Source organism: Scatophagus argus, chromosome 15 (assembly GCF_020382885.2).
Source record: "Scatophagus argus isolate fScaArg1 chromosome 15, fScaArg1.pri, whole genome shotgun sequence".
In the NCBI taxonomy this organism is placed as follows: Eukaryota; Metazoa; Chordata; class Actinopteri; family Scatophagidae; genus Scatophagus; species Scatophagus argus.
The window spans coordinates 9392347-9406813 of NC_058507.1; the positions used below are offsets into that span (position 1 = coordinate 9392347).

At 43.7% G+C, this 14467-nt stretch overlaps 1 protein-coding gene across 3 annotated transcripts in view; it reads left to right on the forward strand.

Annotated features, from left to right (window-relative positions):
- Nucleotides 1-11133, forward strand: part of pacrg (PARK2 co-regulated) — a 119650-nt gene extending 108517 nt beyond the window's left edge. For all 3 annotated transcript variants that reach the window (XM_046412394.1, XM_046412393.1, XM_046412395.1), the window contains one exon: nt 10689-11133. In XM_046412394.1, the coding sequence (XP_046268350.1) occupies nt 10689-10867 (179 nt within the window). In that variant the 3' untranslated portion in view covers nt 10868-11133. The remainder of the gene's footprint in view (nt 1-10688) is intronic.
- Nucleotides 11134-14467: the final 3334 nt, after the last annotated feature.

Here is a 14467-nt window from a genome sequence, read left to right on the forward strand (position 1 = left end):
TCCTTCTGCCCTTTAACACTTTTCTTTGTCCTTCTGGGATAGAGTGGGTGAAGAGGATAAAAAGAGGAAGAGATCATGTCACCTCAACCAGGAAGTGGCCACGTCCACACTAATGTTTAAAAACCAAAAAGCCAAAACTATAGAAAGACACATAAATAACATGACAGTGAAGCACCTGAGATTATGTGACAGCAAATCAGAAAATCATATATGAGAATCCTGAAAAACCGTCTTTGACCTGTTGTTTATCCGCTCAAGTGTTTGTAAAGATCTCTTTGTTCGGTGGTTGAAAATCTAGATTTTAATTTATTTATTTATTTATTTTTTGGACATGCTTTTATTCTCTTTTATCATCCGCAGGGAATCGACTGCCACTTCTTGTAGCCTGTCTCTGCTGGTTCCTGCTGTGAGTGCAGAGGGACTGCATGCCGTCCTCTTGGTGCCATTGTCATTGTTGAGCCAAAGTTCTTTTAATCACGCCTCCGCCCCCACCCATCGTGATTTACTAGCCCTCCGCATCCATAGGCATCCACTCCAGCCAATTGCATTAAAGAGATAAATAACCCAACCAATAAAAGTGCTGTGAGGAGGCCGAATGGGCCCTGGAATGCTCATCGTCCATTTGGTGCAGTAAGCAATGGTGGGGGGTGAGCCAGAGGGATGTGCGGGGCTTTTAGTGGAAGGTTTTTTAGGGGTGATATTGTGATTGGTGGTGGAGGTGATGTCATGTCATCCATCTTAGGGAGCCACTTCATTAGGCTAATGGAAGGGCTGGACCACTCACCGTTTGTTTCTGTACGAGTGTGTGTGTGTGTGTGTGTGTGTGTGTCTGTCCTTCCATTGATGGCAGCTTCCAAGGCTAAAGTGGTTATGAAGACTAAAGTGATTTTATTAGCCAGGCACATAGCCCATCACTGCGTATGGACATAACTCTGTGTGTGTGTGTGTGTGTGTGTGTTTCTGTGTGAGTTACTGTTTGTCATGTGTAGGCAGGTGTTCGTGCCAGTATTTTCACACAGTGCCCGTAATGACACTGTTTTTGGCGAGGAGAGATAATGCTGCGTGTCTAAGAAGCTAAAGCACACCTTATTCCTTTGATGTTTAAACTACAGTCGCGTTTTCTTCAATGACTTGCAAAAATGTGAAGTGCAGAGAGGATACTCACCGCGCTTTAGGGTAATATCAGTGATAGACTTTGATTTGTCACCAACTTAAATTAGTATGTCACTTCAAATGTTCCTCTTGTGGCGAGTGAAGAGGACAAATGGAAGCGCTCTTTGAATTGTCTCTTCATCTCGGACTCCTCTCTTTCTCCCTGTCACTCCCTTCCCTCTCCTCGTCTCTCCATCTTTGTCAGCTTTTCCACCTGAAGACCACATGATTTTCTGTCTGGACATGTGCTGTCTTTACGAGAGCGATTCCTCTGATTCCATTCCTCCCTTTGTTGCCCAGGTCGTTTCACCTCCAGCGGCCCATTTCATCCACTTCTTTGTATTTTTCAGATGTCACATGAGGCCTGTGTCTTTGCAACAACCTGAGTCTATCCTATTGAACTGAAGTAATTTCTTTGCCCAAATCCTTAAATTTTGATGCTGTAAAGTCTTTGTCGTGTCTTTTTTCTCTTTGTGGCTCAGTTAAATGGGTGATGTTTGCCTCCTGAGCTTTCACTCAGCTTGATGAAACCCCTGGCCTTGACATGGTGCTGGCAATAGGCTAGCTAAGTTGATCATTTTATTATAAATGAATGTTACTGTTTATTGTAACTCACATGTATATACACGGTCAAAATCAGAGAAAGCATAACTTAAGTAATATACCTGCATTACTGAAATTCAAATTAAATTTCAGGTACACTTTCCTTTGAATTCTGCCCTTTATTTTGATTTTATACACGAGGGATTGTGAAGAGGACCAGAGGCAAGGTGTTCTTTTTATTCGCAGACATCAAATTAAATCCATCACAAGCAGCAGGAAAGTCTCTGCATTAGCAAACTCTTCCAACTTCCCCTCCCTTATTTTATGACACTTGTGAGATGTTTCCACAGGTCATTAACCTGATATTATCACTCGTCTGTTTATACACACTATTTAGACTATAATGTGAGTTAACATATACTATTTATGCTACCATACGTGCACAGTGGAGTTGTCCAAGTTTCATTCAAAAGCCAAAATTTTTCCAAATGAAGTAAATCTGTGGAAAAACAACAACGAAAAAGAAGTTGGGTAATAGTAGTTTCCTTGCTTAAACATATGGTCTCTGCACCCATTAAGATGTGTAAATGAGAGGACGGGATGAGGAGCAGACTTATTAAGGTGTCGGTATCCCCCACGTATGGACACCTGCTACCAGAGCAAAGGTACACCAGCCAAGCTGTTTCCTATGAATATTAATTTCTTCACTGTTACCTTCTGGTACTGAAGGTCACAAGCCACCCAGAATAGGAACAAAAATATTCCCTCCTTATAATTTACTATTTTTGACAGCCATTAATTTGACGTCTCCATATGCAAAGATCTGAGGAACAAATACTGTTAGACAAACATGCGTAGGGTGAGGCAACTTTGAAGGTCTGACGGATTGAAAGATGCAAAAAAAAAACTTGTCAATGCTTACTGGATTCCTGTCAAACACTAGCAGACAGCCTATCTGATGTCAACTCTGAGTAAACATTCATCAGCTTGATGTAACAAGAGACAACAGTATTAGAGGAGTGTGCTGTTGTCTGACGTAACCTGGAGGTCACAGGTAGCAGACAGGGTGTTGAAGAGATATGTGTGATGCGATATAGCTGTACAGGTTTTTATCCTTGGTGTTTCAGGATCTCCTTTGAAGTGATAGCATTGAACTTATTTATTTTGAGATGATGATAAGGGGTCTCCTTATCTGTATGACGCAAACCAAAAAGATAAGAAAAGCTTTTTTTTGACCGCTGACTAGATATAGTTCCTGAAGAAATGTTTGCTGAATTCTTGTGCATTAGAAAGTTTAGAGACATTGTGTTAATATGTTAATCTGCACCCATTTTGCATGGCTTCAGTGCATCACAGTGCGCTTTCAGAGCTTTGTGTATATATGTTATGCGCCTACACCTGTATTAGCGGGCCTTTGCATTTCAAAGTGCAGTGCTTGTTTGGGTTGTGTGGCCTTTAACGCCTGTCCCTGGTGCAGATCGATTTTGTGCCTAGCCAGCAGCCCACTGCTAACCTTGAGGTAAGCTGGCGTAATGAGATCGCATCTGACGGCATTGACTCACACCTGACAGCACTGACACTCTCCTCCCAGCCAGGGAGAGACTCAAGACAGGCAGAGTGGGAAAGGCTGGGTCCTCTGTGGTGACCTGTACTGTTAAAGGCTTTGATTTCTTTTCTCTCCATTTAGCTGTGATATTTACTTCTACCTTCTAAAGAAGTTGGCGGTTTTAAATGTGTAAATGAGTGACACAATGACAGAGAAACATTCTTATTCATTACGAACATTTATTTAGGGAAAGACATATTTATATTATTTATTCTTAAAATCTTTAAGTTGCAAGTGACATATAAAAATGCATGTTTGCTTCATGAGAACACCCAGATTTTGGGGTGAAACCTCAGCAGCTGTAGCTTCCTGCTGTGCAGCACAGTTGAATTTGGACTGTAGATTTTTCTGTCGCACTGTGGTATGGCTCTGTAGGCCGGGCTGGGATATGGACGGTCCTGTGTCTGGACTGTGATAAGAAACTCCCTGCGTGTATTTTCTGAAAACTTGTGCGGCAGCAGGCTGCAAAGATCATTCATCACCAACAACACACATGCACTTGTGCACCCTGAAGAAAGTGTAATCCAGTTTGGAAATAATTAAAAAGTAGCTGTCCATCCGAGCCATCAGTGTAATGTACCTGTGAACATAACACAAGATGACTCTTTTCTTTCGAGCTGTGACAGGCATACGCAAGCTGATTCCCAGATGCACGTATCAGGCTACAGTTGAATGAGATGGGACTGGGATAACCATTATCTGAGTGGTGGTAATTGAAACAATAATGGACATGGTAACAGCTCGGAAAATAGCATTGATCCATCATCTAAGATGAGCTCTCTTTGTGCATTAATTCCATGACTAAACGGCGCAAACTGATATTGCTCTCGGTCATGGCTAGGTCTAGTTGGCTAATTGAAAAAGAAATGAGCAAGAAGAGAGTTTTGTGAGGTGTGGAAGAGTGATTCTTCCGCTTCCCCTCAGTGGGCCTTTGAATCTCTCCCACAGCCTGGGATTTCGAAGGAAAGATTATCCAAAGACGTGGCACAATTTTGGCGGAAGTGTGGAATTGGAATTCAATTCCTTTATACCTCCATACAGATGTAGACTAGTAAGCCAGTGGGAGCCAGATCGATAGGAATCTAACAGCTTTAGCTCCTGTGCAGCTCAGGAGCATCCTCAGCAGGTTACGTCTTTGTCTCAACCTTGTCTACGCGTTCCTCCAGTCTAACTTTCTGCTGTGCAATCTGACCTTGACACGTTCTCCTCCTCCTGGCATACTGCTTTGCTGATTTCCAACTTTCACCGGGTTGAAATGGCACTGAGCTGCAGCCGGCCTATAGACTGAGCACTGCTGGGCTGGATGAACACATGGAAAATGAGATCACTGACCTACAGCAAAGGTTAGACTTCACTAAGCATGAGCAGTAAGATGATTTCTGGTGTTGGGGTTGGGGAGTTTAATAAACTACTGCTGGCCACAAGCCTATTGTTTTACTTCTCCGTTCACAACTTATGGATATCTGTGTGTGTGTGTGTGTGTGTGTGTGTGTGTGTGTGTGTGTACCATGATGTGTCTGAAGCTGCAGCACTCATTGTGGCTAACTGTGTTAAGCTGAAATGCTGTTATTGATTACACCCAAATGTTGAGATGGAAAAGCAACAGAGTGGGAATGGGCCCAGCTCCAGGTTTTAGTCTGTGTGTGTGTGCATGTGTGTGTGTGTGTGAGAGAGAGAGAAAGAGTATGATTGTGTGTGAGAGCCACAGCTGTGCTGTCCGTCAGCCTCTGGCTTATCCATTAGGGGGAAAGGGGGCTGGGGACTTTGGCAGAGGGAAAAAGCAGCGTGAGAGAGAGAATAGCGTTTGGGGCCGAGGTGGAAAGTAACAAAGCAATTGTGCTGTGCTTGAGTGGAATTGTAAAGTGAACTTTACTTGAGTGCTTCCATTTCTTGAGATTCAATACTTTTTACACCGTAACACTTCAGAGGGAGATACTTTTTTGTGATTTCCTACATTTTCCATGTGCAGATTTTGCATGCTAAGTGCATAACAAGTTTAAAAATATGATGCACTTCTGCAGCTTAAACTATCTCGCAGCACGTGGACCAACTAATAACACACTGATTTTGCATTAATAATTTACCATTAGTCTACTGAATGAACACAGCTTGCTGTTAAAGCCTGTGTACCTTTTTTAAAGCGTATTTCACTTTTACCTTTTCCTTTTTTATTACTTTTACTTCCACCACTACGCTCATGCATCACTTCCTGTCTCTCCTTGTCCACTTGCTCTTTCACGCTGTCACATGTAATTTATTCTCTCTCTCTATGTGTGTGTGAGAATCTGTAGTTTCATATACAAAAACATATGCATGCACTTCTATCTGCCTGGGCATACACACACACACACACACACACTGTTAAATCCTGTATGCTTTCTCACTCTGTCTTGCCGTGTTTCCTTCACAGACACACGTCGTTAGCCACACACATAAACATGCACCCCCCGACACACACAGACGCACACACACCTGGTCTCTCCCACCTCTCTGCCAGAGTGTGTCTCTTTATGAGATGCCTGCCCGGCACCCAACTGTGAGACCCTTTTAATTAGAGCCCCGCTGTTAAGCACAGACCTCCTCCAGAGTCCCATCCACTCCCTACCACCTCCTCACACCTACACACCCTCTGTCACACACTCACCACCACCGTGCTCCTCTCCCTCCCTCACTGTCCTCATGGCCTCGTTCACACTTTGTTACCACGTATATCTGGATTGTATTTGCATATCATATGGCTCCACATTAATCTATGGCTACATCCAAACTAGTACGTTTTTGTTTTAAGGTGCATAACTGCTGCTGCTGCGTTTGCTCCTTTCATTCGCACTACTCCAGCATTTTAGAACCCCATAATATGGAGGCATTTGAAAACACTGCTGACCCCATTTCAGTTTGAAAACTCCAGGGTTGCGTTTTAATGGAATGGGCAGAAACTGAGACTTTTGGAAACGATGACGCAGACCCCCACAGACACTTCCTGATTTTGAATTATCAGCCGCTACGTGTCCTTCAATTCGTCACGCCCGTAACACGTTACACTTTTCCAAGAAGAAAAATAAATACAGCGCAATTCTGTGTTACTGACAAACTATAGGCACGTGTCTTTATTTAGTTGTGGAGTATTTATCTCCTATTTTCAGATGATTAGAAAATAAAATATTTTAATTTTAGCCATTAAATTAAAAATGGTAGTATGAATTAAATAAATTTGGGTCATGAGAGAAAATCTTTGAAAACTAAGCTTCTGTATAAACATGATCTAATTAGACTTTTATCATTAAGGTAAATGCTAATTACTACAACAAAACAAGGAAAAATATGATGGTTTCCAAGGGAACAACAGTTTTTAATATGTAACTTTTGCATATTCTTTTAGAAATTTTTGATATATGTGGAAAAAATGTAATTAAAGTATCTTAATGCAAAAGATTATGTATATGTTTATGCTGATATAAGAGCCCTGAAACAATTAGGCTGAGGAATGGGGGTTTATCAGTGCATGGTTGGTTGGTGATAGGAAAGAATGAAAACTCGTGCACCCACGTAACACCCTCAGCTGTGCAGCCACAGTCAAGTTCTGCACAAAGTATTCCTGGAACTTGAACTGCTCCATCACACTCATAATCTGCATTCCTCCATTTCCCTTTTTAAGCAAGGCCAAAGCCCTTGTTTAAAAGCTAATGTCTCACATGCACTGATTCTCTTCTGCTCTGATCAAAGAGCTTTTTGTGTTGGGGGGGGAGGGAGGCCTCCTGTTAAAGCAGCTTTCATAAGGAACTTCCACAATCAGGGCTAAGTTGATTAGAAACAATGGCAGGTGGGTTGATATTATGTCAAATCAGCTCTGGAATTTCAAGCTAAACTGCCCAAAGCTGCTGCAGTGTGTGTGTCACCCGGTCCCTGGCGGAGGAGGAGATTATAACCACACAACATACACATAATGCATGCCAACCACAGTCAGAAATCTTAAAATGGCGATTGCAGTACATTTCTGTTACAGTCTGATAATCACCCATCAGGCTTGCGTTCTCTACAGTGCATATCCGCTTCAAAATCTGCTGTCTGTGTATTTGAAATTAGCTGAGAGGAACCCGCCGTGGCTGCCTGCATCTGTGACTTCTTGTCTTTGGCTTGATGTGGGAAGACAGGTTGTTTAGGACTGTGGGGAATGAGGGATGGAGAAAGAGAAGGATGGTGGAGGAGGACGAGGAGGAGGAGGAAGGCTGCAGCTGTTGTGTGGACTTTAGAGTTGGTCTGCTGTGGCTTGGCAAAAATCACAGCAGAGACTGAGCGGCACAGATAGATAGATAGATCTCCCTCATGTTTTGCCTCTTCCTTCCATCTTTGTGGTCTATGCACTGAAGACCCCTCCAATCCCTGAGATTTAGCATGAAAGGCAGAAACAAAGCACCTTTTCTGTGTGCGCCTCCCTCCTTTCTGTCCTCCGCCTTCTGTGTAGTAAATGTCGCTGCAACGAGAATCCTCCTCTGTCTGCATCTGTATCGACCTGTTCGCTTCCTCAGAGGAACGGGCAACCAACTCCTGCTAGGGCCCTTTTCCTTCTGTTCACAGGGCGGCCGTTTTTATTATGATTGTTTTTAAAGATTTTTTTTTTTCCCTCTCTGCCTGCCCAGGGTTGCGGATATTGCCGAAAGCACAGGGAGGAGAGAAAAGAAGAAGGAGAAGAAGAGCGAGAAAGAGAAGTTATTTTGCTGAAGGACATTTGCAGAGGCAGCTTTTAACACCCTCACCCCTCCCCTCCCTTCCCTCCCCTCCATCCCTCCATAAACACACTTCTCCCTTTTCTGCTCTTTAAATATTGAGAATCGTTGCAAATTCCTCTGGCCTCTTCCTTTTGATGCTGCCGGCCTCCCAACAGCCTGGCAATAGAAATGCGCTTGGAAGCACTGAAATGCTCAGTATAGCAACAGCAACAATTCCCCCCTTGCAGGACCTCCTTGCTCCCCCCTCCAGGCCCCAGTAAACGGGTCTGAGCCTTGCTGGTTCCCAAGCCGCACCTCTTCCCCGGCTCCCCGTGTTCTCTAGTCTGAAGGCCAAGCTCTCCCTCTGGGCTGGCTTTGGCTGCTCATTTTCACTCTAACAGGGGGTGGCTCTCCACAGGCCTGGCTTTTTAACCTGTACCAACATGCATGCATGTGCACACACACATCACAACACACTGCGTTCCCCATTTCTCTCTGATTGCTTTGCCTTTTCTTTTATTGCTCAGATGGCTGCATTTTAGATGCTATTTAAGATTTTGCTAACTAGTAGGGTGCAGACGCCTGTGTTGTGGGTAGATCAAGAATAAAACACAGTCTGGGTTTAGATAAACAACGGGAGATTCTTCCTAAAGACTGCATTCCTTAAGCATATGCAGCTATTGTTGTTGTTTCTCCAAAGCAAAACAAAAAAAAAGCAAATGGCTGCTAAATAAAGCCAAAGCTGTTAAAGTTGCACTGCATCTAGGCTAACCAACGGTCAAAACACGGCTGGAGAATTCTCCCCCGTCGCTTTCATGTAAAACAGGGGAGCGAATCCTGAGTAGAAAGCAAGTGCAGCAGACTGAGATCATAGATGTGTTACTGCTTAACAGCCCACTTTATGGCACTGGCTCTCTTTGTGTTTTAATGAGGAGGCCACGGATGGGTGGAAAAGCAAGGAGAAAGAGAGAGAGAGAGAGAGAGAGAGAGAGAGGGAAGGTTGAGATTGTCATGGAAGATGAGAGATTAGAAAAGATTGAGAAAGTATAAAGGAAGGAGTGTAAGGGAGAAGTGGGAGAGAGGTTCAATGTGTCCTTTTCTCTTCAGGTCTAATTAGAAGTGAAAGGAAGGGCTGAAGGGTCCCCCTTAAAGTGCTGCTGTTAATTTTTCACACCACAGGTACACTTCATGATACCCTTCTCTTCTCTTCTCTTCTCTTCTCTTCTCTTCTCTTCTCTTCTCTTCTCTTCTCTTCTCTTCTCTTCTCTTCTCTTCTCTTCAAATCAAATGTTGCCTGATTTTCTGTGTTTCATTTTATTGCCTCAAGAAATAAATCTCTCCAGGATATTTTAGTTGAACAGGACATTTTTTTTTTACAAACAAACTTGGAAGTCTCTCTCTCTCTCTCTTTCTCTTTCTTTCTGTGTGTGTGTGTGTGTGCATGTGTGTGTGTAGGCCACATTCCTCTCTATATTTACCTCCCTCTGAAAAGTGTTTTGAGCCCCTAGTGCTGTGGCAGGAGATTGGCAGTTTGCTGTGTGCTGATAAAGTCACGATCCGTATGTGTGCGTGTGTGTGTGTGTGTGCGTGTGTGTGTGCGTGTGTGTGAGTGAGTGAGTTTAAGTGTGCCTGCTGGTGAAAGAGAGGAAAATGGAAGGAGTGGAGGCTGGACACCTCAGGAATGTGTTTTCAATAACACCCGTTTTTCTGCACTGCCTATAGCCCCCCTTGGACAGCCTGTTCAAGGTGGGAATGTCGCACCATTATTCCATCTCTCCATTCAGTGCAAAAGGTAGAAACACGGCATGAGGTGGGGGCATTGTTGTTCCGCCTTTAAGCCGGCAGCTGATGTAGTAACTGAGCCAGACTGACTTGAAGCGACAGAACTGTTCCACACGCTGTTGTGTTTCACATTATCTCTCACATCTCTTTTTGCTTTGAAACTCCAGCACGTTGTCTAAAATCACACACTGGACACAATGCCAGTGTTGTTCGGTTCTCTGTGTGTGTGTGTGTGTGTGTGTGTGTGTGTGTGTCCTGATTGAGGGAAGCTTCTCTAGCTTTCTTTCTATATTGTGATCAGCCTGTAATGTGCTCTCAATGTGTACAAACACCTGAACAATGTAAAAACATACACACACAACACACGTTTTTGTTTGGACATTTTGATGCTGTTGAATTTGTCGAGATTTTGATTCGCGTGCAAACGCACACACACACACACACACACACTCACACTCACACCCGCACACATTCCTTCCTACCTGTGGAGTGCCACTCCAGGTCATCATGCCTCGTCTGCGTCGACGCAGTGTTGTGCAGAGCCATCACTGACTCGGTTGTCCTTTAAGCTGCTCTCCTCTCTGCAGGCTGCCTCATTAAACTTTCAGCCGAACAGTTAAAAACTCTTATGCCGTTCAGTCCCAACTGGCCACGGCATAAGAGGAGTAAATTAAATTCAAGTCCGTCCGTTGGGTTTGACATCAGATAGAAGGATGGCATTTGCCACCTCGGTATGCAGCAAAGCAGAGCAGCGTGGCCACAGGTGGTGCTTTGTGAGCCATGACATCATCAACCTCACAGTCTGCAATCACTGAGACTGAGCTAAAATACAAGTTAGCTTTGGGCCGTTTTTTTTTTGTCTCATTTCGTTGGTCTTCTCCTTTTTCCTTGTCCCCTAGTCAACTCCGGAGATGGCATTGACTACAGCCAGCAGAAGAGGGAGAACATCGGCGATCTGATACAGGAGACTCTGGAGGTGTTTGAGCGCTACGGAGGAGAGGAGGCCTTCATAAACATCAAATACATGGTGCCCACCTACGAGTCCTGCTTGATCAACTCAGGGGTCATATCACCTTGACGTGACCCGGACTTTTCACTTTGTTGACTCTCTTCTTTGTTTGCCTCCATTGATTATAACTTTGAGTCATTTTTTTTCTCCTTTGGTTCTGAACTGATCTCTTTTATCACTCAGATCCAATGCTCCTTCTTATGCTCAGGATGTCTTTTTAACCTCTATTAACAGGATGTAATTTGTGTAATTTCATCTCTGTCGCTTGTGAAAAGCAAAACAAAGTATGACAGAACAGATTTGCCTTATTAAATATACCAGTGTTTAATATATTATCCATGTATTGTTATTATTTTATTACTTTAATGATTTATTTAGCTAGTTGATAAGAAATCCTTGATAGAAAATGACTTTTATTTCAAACAGAGATATGCATCAGATGAAAAATGTGACAAAAACAAACACAGAGTTGGAAATTCAGCCCATTGTGACTGTCAAACACTTCATGTGATGCTTTCATGTTGACTCAAAAAAAAAAAGTTTGTTCTTTGCTCTTTCACAGAGAACAGCGGCCATCTTAAATATACGTCAGCTGCATTTGATTCCATTGCATGGGGACAAGATCTTAAGGCAGGAAAAGGGTCTACAGGTCCACAGTAGCTTCTGTGCTGCTCATGCAACATTTTGTTTTTTTACTGCCACCTTTCAAGCCTGCAGAGTGTGTGCATAACTCTCAAGACACATTTTTTGCCAGAAAGACACTTAAATAGAATCTAACATTTTATAATATAATTCAATTTGAATATTAACATATTATGTAATATATTAAGCACATTCTTTTCCTATGTTGAAACAGTAAATATCTGAAAGCTGTTGTCTCTGCACTGCAAAGCTTTTAATTAAAAGGTGCTAATGCAGCTTGAGGGGATTTCAGTGGGATTGCAGTGATGCAGAGCCGTCCTTCCTGTGTCAGCCCATGAAGTCCATGTTGTACGTCTGCTCTACAACTGCTTCTGTTCAAAGCTGAGACGCTGTTTTGTGTTGTATTGTACCACTGTACCCATTCTGTGACAAACCCATCTGGAGACAAAGCCTGTCTGAACACGCAGGGAACGACATATAGGAATGACGACCAGCAGCATTCCTCCAGACAAACACACGCTCATACACACACAGACACACACATCCTTTAAACTCAAGTGCCTCACTGTGATCTCAGTCTATCGTGTGTGCATCTCTGTGTGTGTGTGTGGGCTTGTTTGTGACTGTCTTTCTGTATGACAGCATACTTGGTTTCTTTGTTTATCCAGACCAGCCAGTAGCCACATTTGTGTTCTTCCCCCTGAGGAGATTGAAAGAAGTCTCTACTGCTTTTAAGTCACAGTGGAACTGAACTTCTTCCCAGATGCAATGGAGGTTTTAGGAACCGTATTTCACCCACACAGCGACATGCATCTGCGCATATACATACACAGCCCTGCGACCCACAGGGGAAACATAGCGTAATTGATTTCTGACACTCACAGGGACACTTGCACCATCTCTTATTGTAAGTCATGTCTCCGGCAAATGCAGCTTTACAGGACTGCGGAGGAATTTATTCTCAACTGGAAGACAGGTTCATAATACTCGTATTTCAGCCTTAGCTCATCTTGAAAAGAATGTTGCTGAAGAGCTGTTCCACGCTGCTGAGCCCGGCTGTGCTGCATGCTGCCTGCTGCTTGATCTGTGCGGTGAAAGACAAAAAGGAGGTGCAGTGTGGTCCCCTTTCAGCACAAAACACATATTTCTTCTTAACAACTGCAGCTGCACAATAAAACAAATATAGCAACAGTACAGGCACATAAACTACTTTTAAGGGAGGGGGGGGGGGGGCAATTTCTCTGTTCTCACTTGATGAGCTGATCGAACTCTCAACAGCCTGCAGCTCCGTCCAACTGTATCAGTGACGCCCTGCTGTCCCGCTTCACCTGTCCAATTTTACTGAGCCACAGGCTAGCAGGCTAGCCAGCAAAGAGAGCAGAGTTTAGAGCGAGAGAGAACAGCTAGAGGCAAAAAAGGACAAAGTGAAACATGGTGATCGTTTCTGTTAAGCTTCAAATGTTGTTTTTCAGAACAAGGCTGGACAGAAATTTTACTCACAGCTTTCCATCTGTTCTTCATAGCCTAGCCGACATACAATGTCATACGAGCCATAATATACAGAAATTCCCCAGAGTTCACTTCTTCACAGTTAAGGGGTCAGGCAGTCTGATTGCTTTGGCTCAATTAGATCACATCAGAAGTGCTAATGGGCATTAAATGCTTATCTGGTGTCCAGTTCGACCTCTTCAGGAATCCACTGAAGCTCATCAAGAAAGGTGACGGTCTGGAAAAGAATGTCGGAGAATATGGCCTCCAATCAAAAGCCGCGTGCACACATACATGGGCCCAAGCTGACAGACACACACATCATAATGGCAAACAAGAACCAAACAACAACACCAAGCTGTAATTGCTCATGCAAGTAATAGAGTGAACTGTGAAATGAACGGGAATGGGAACAGCCAATGAGGTTATTTGGCCTATCAAAGGCATCAACGCTTGACTGGTCCAGACCTAAAGGCCGGAAAGACCAAGCATGACATTGTTTGAATTTGTTCCTTATCTTGCCTTGTGCTCGGACAGGGGGAAAAATAGGTCTCAAAAACAAATGTAGCATAGAGGAGAAATTGTCCTGATCATCATATTCTAACCTTTTTCCCTTAGTCATAATGAGCAATTGATCATTTTGTGACTGCGGGTGCCCCAACATACACAAGAAAATAAATTGCTTCCCATTCAGAGTATTTCCTCCAGTCATCGAGCACAGGTTATAGCACCATGCTCTACTTCCCTACAGCAGATTGTATCTGTCACAGATAAAGCCACATTACTGTTCTCAGCTGAGAGATTTTCCAAGTTTTTTTTTTTTTCATTTTTTTACTCTTTGTCCATTCTGATGGATCTGCCTGATGGAACATAAGGGGTGATGGTATTGATCTATATGTTATTCAGCCATTTTGCAATACCTTTGTTCTTGTCCTTTTGTCGTTTTTATAATTCCCCAGTTTTCAGGAAATTCTGGCTTCGCTAGACGTACCTCAGCTTACAATCCGAGGTAAATTGTTCGTGTTTCTTATGTTTCACCGCTCCTGTGTACGTGTATTCCAACTGGATTTGAGCAAAACACTAGATGTACCGTGTAGTTAACAAGCATGTGTTCCATCAGGCTTCCAAAGTGCTGCACAACCCTGACGTTACCCACTGAGTGCGTAGCATTCCTGCACACCTTCCTTTGTCCTTACAAGGGTGAAACAGCATTCTCTCATCCACGACCTGGTCTAACCTTCACTCTCCACTGCAACTGGACTCGGGGGGTCAACCCTAGACGATGTGGGGGCCCGTGGGCACTCGCTACAGCTCCTGGGGTTATTATTAGCTTAGCTAGCTCAGCCCTTCACAACAGCTGCCAGTGCACCGCAGCCAGCAATAGCTCCCACTGAGGAACACATGCAAGCCATTTCAGTGATGGAAACACTAGGCATTGCACCGACATAGGACGATTTATACACAGAATTCACACAACCTCACAGATCAGCACAGTCGGCCACGCAGACAAGTGCTTACATGGGTGTCTGGCTCGCGCCC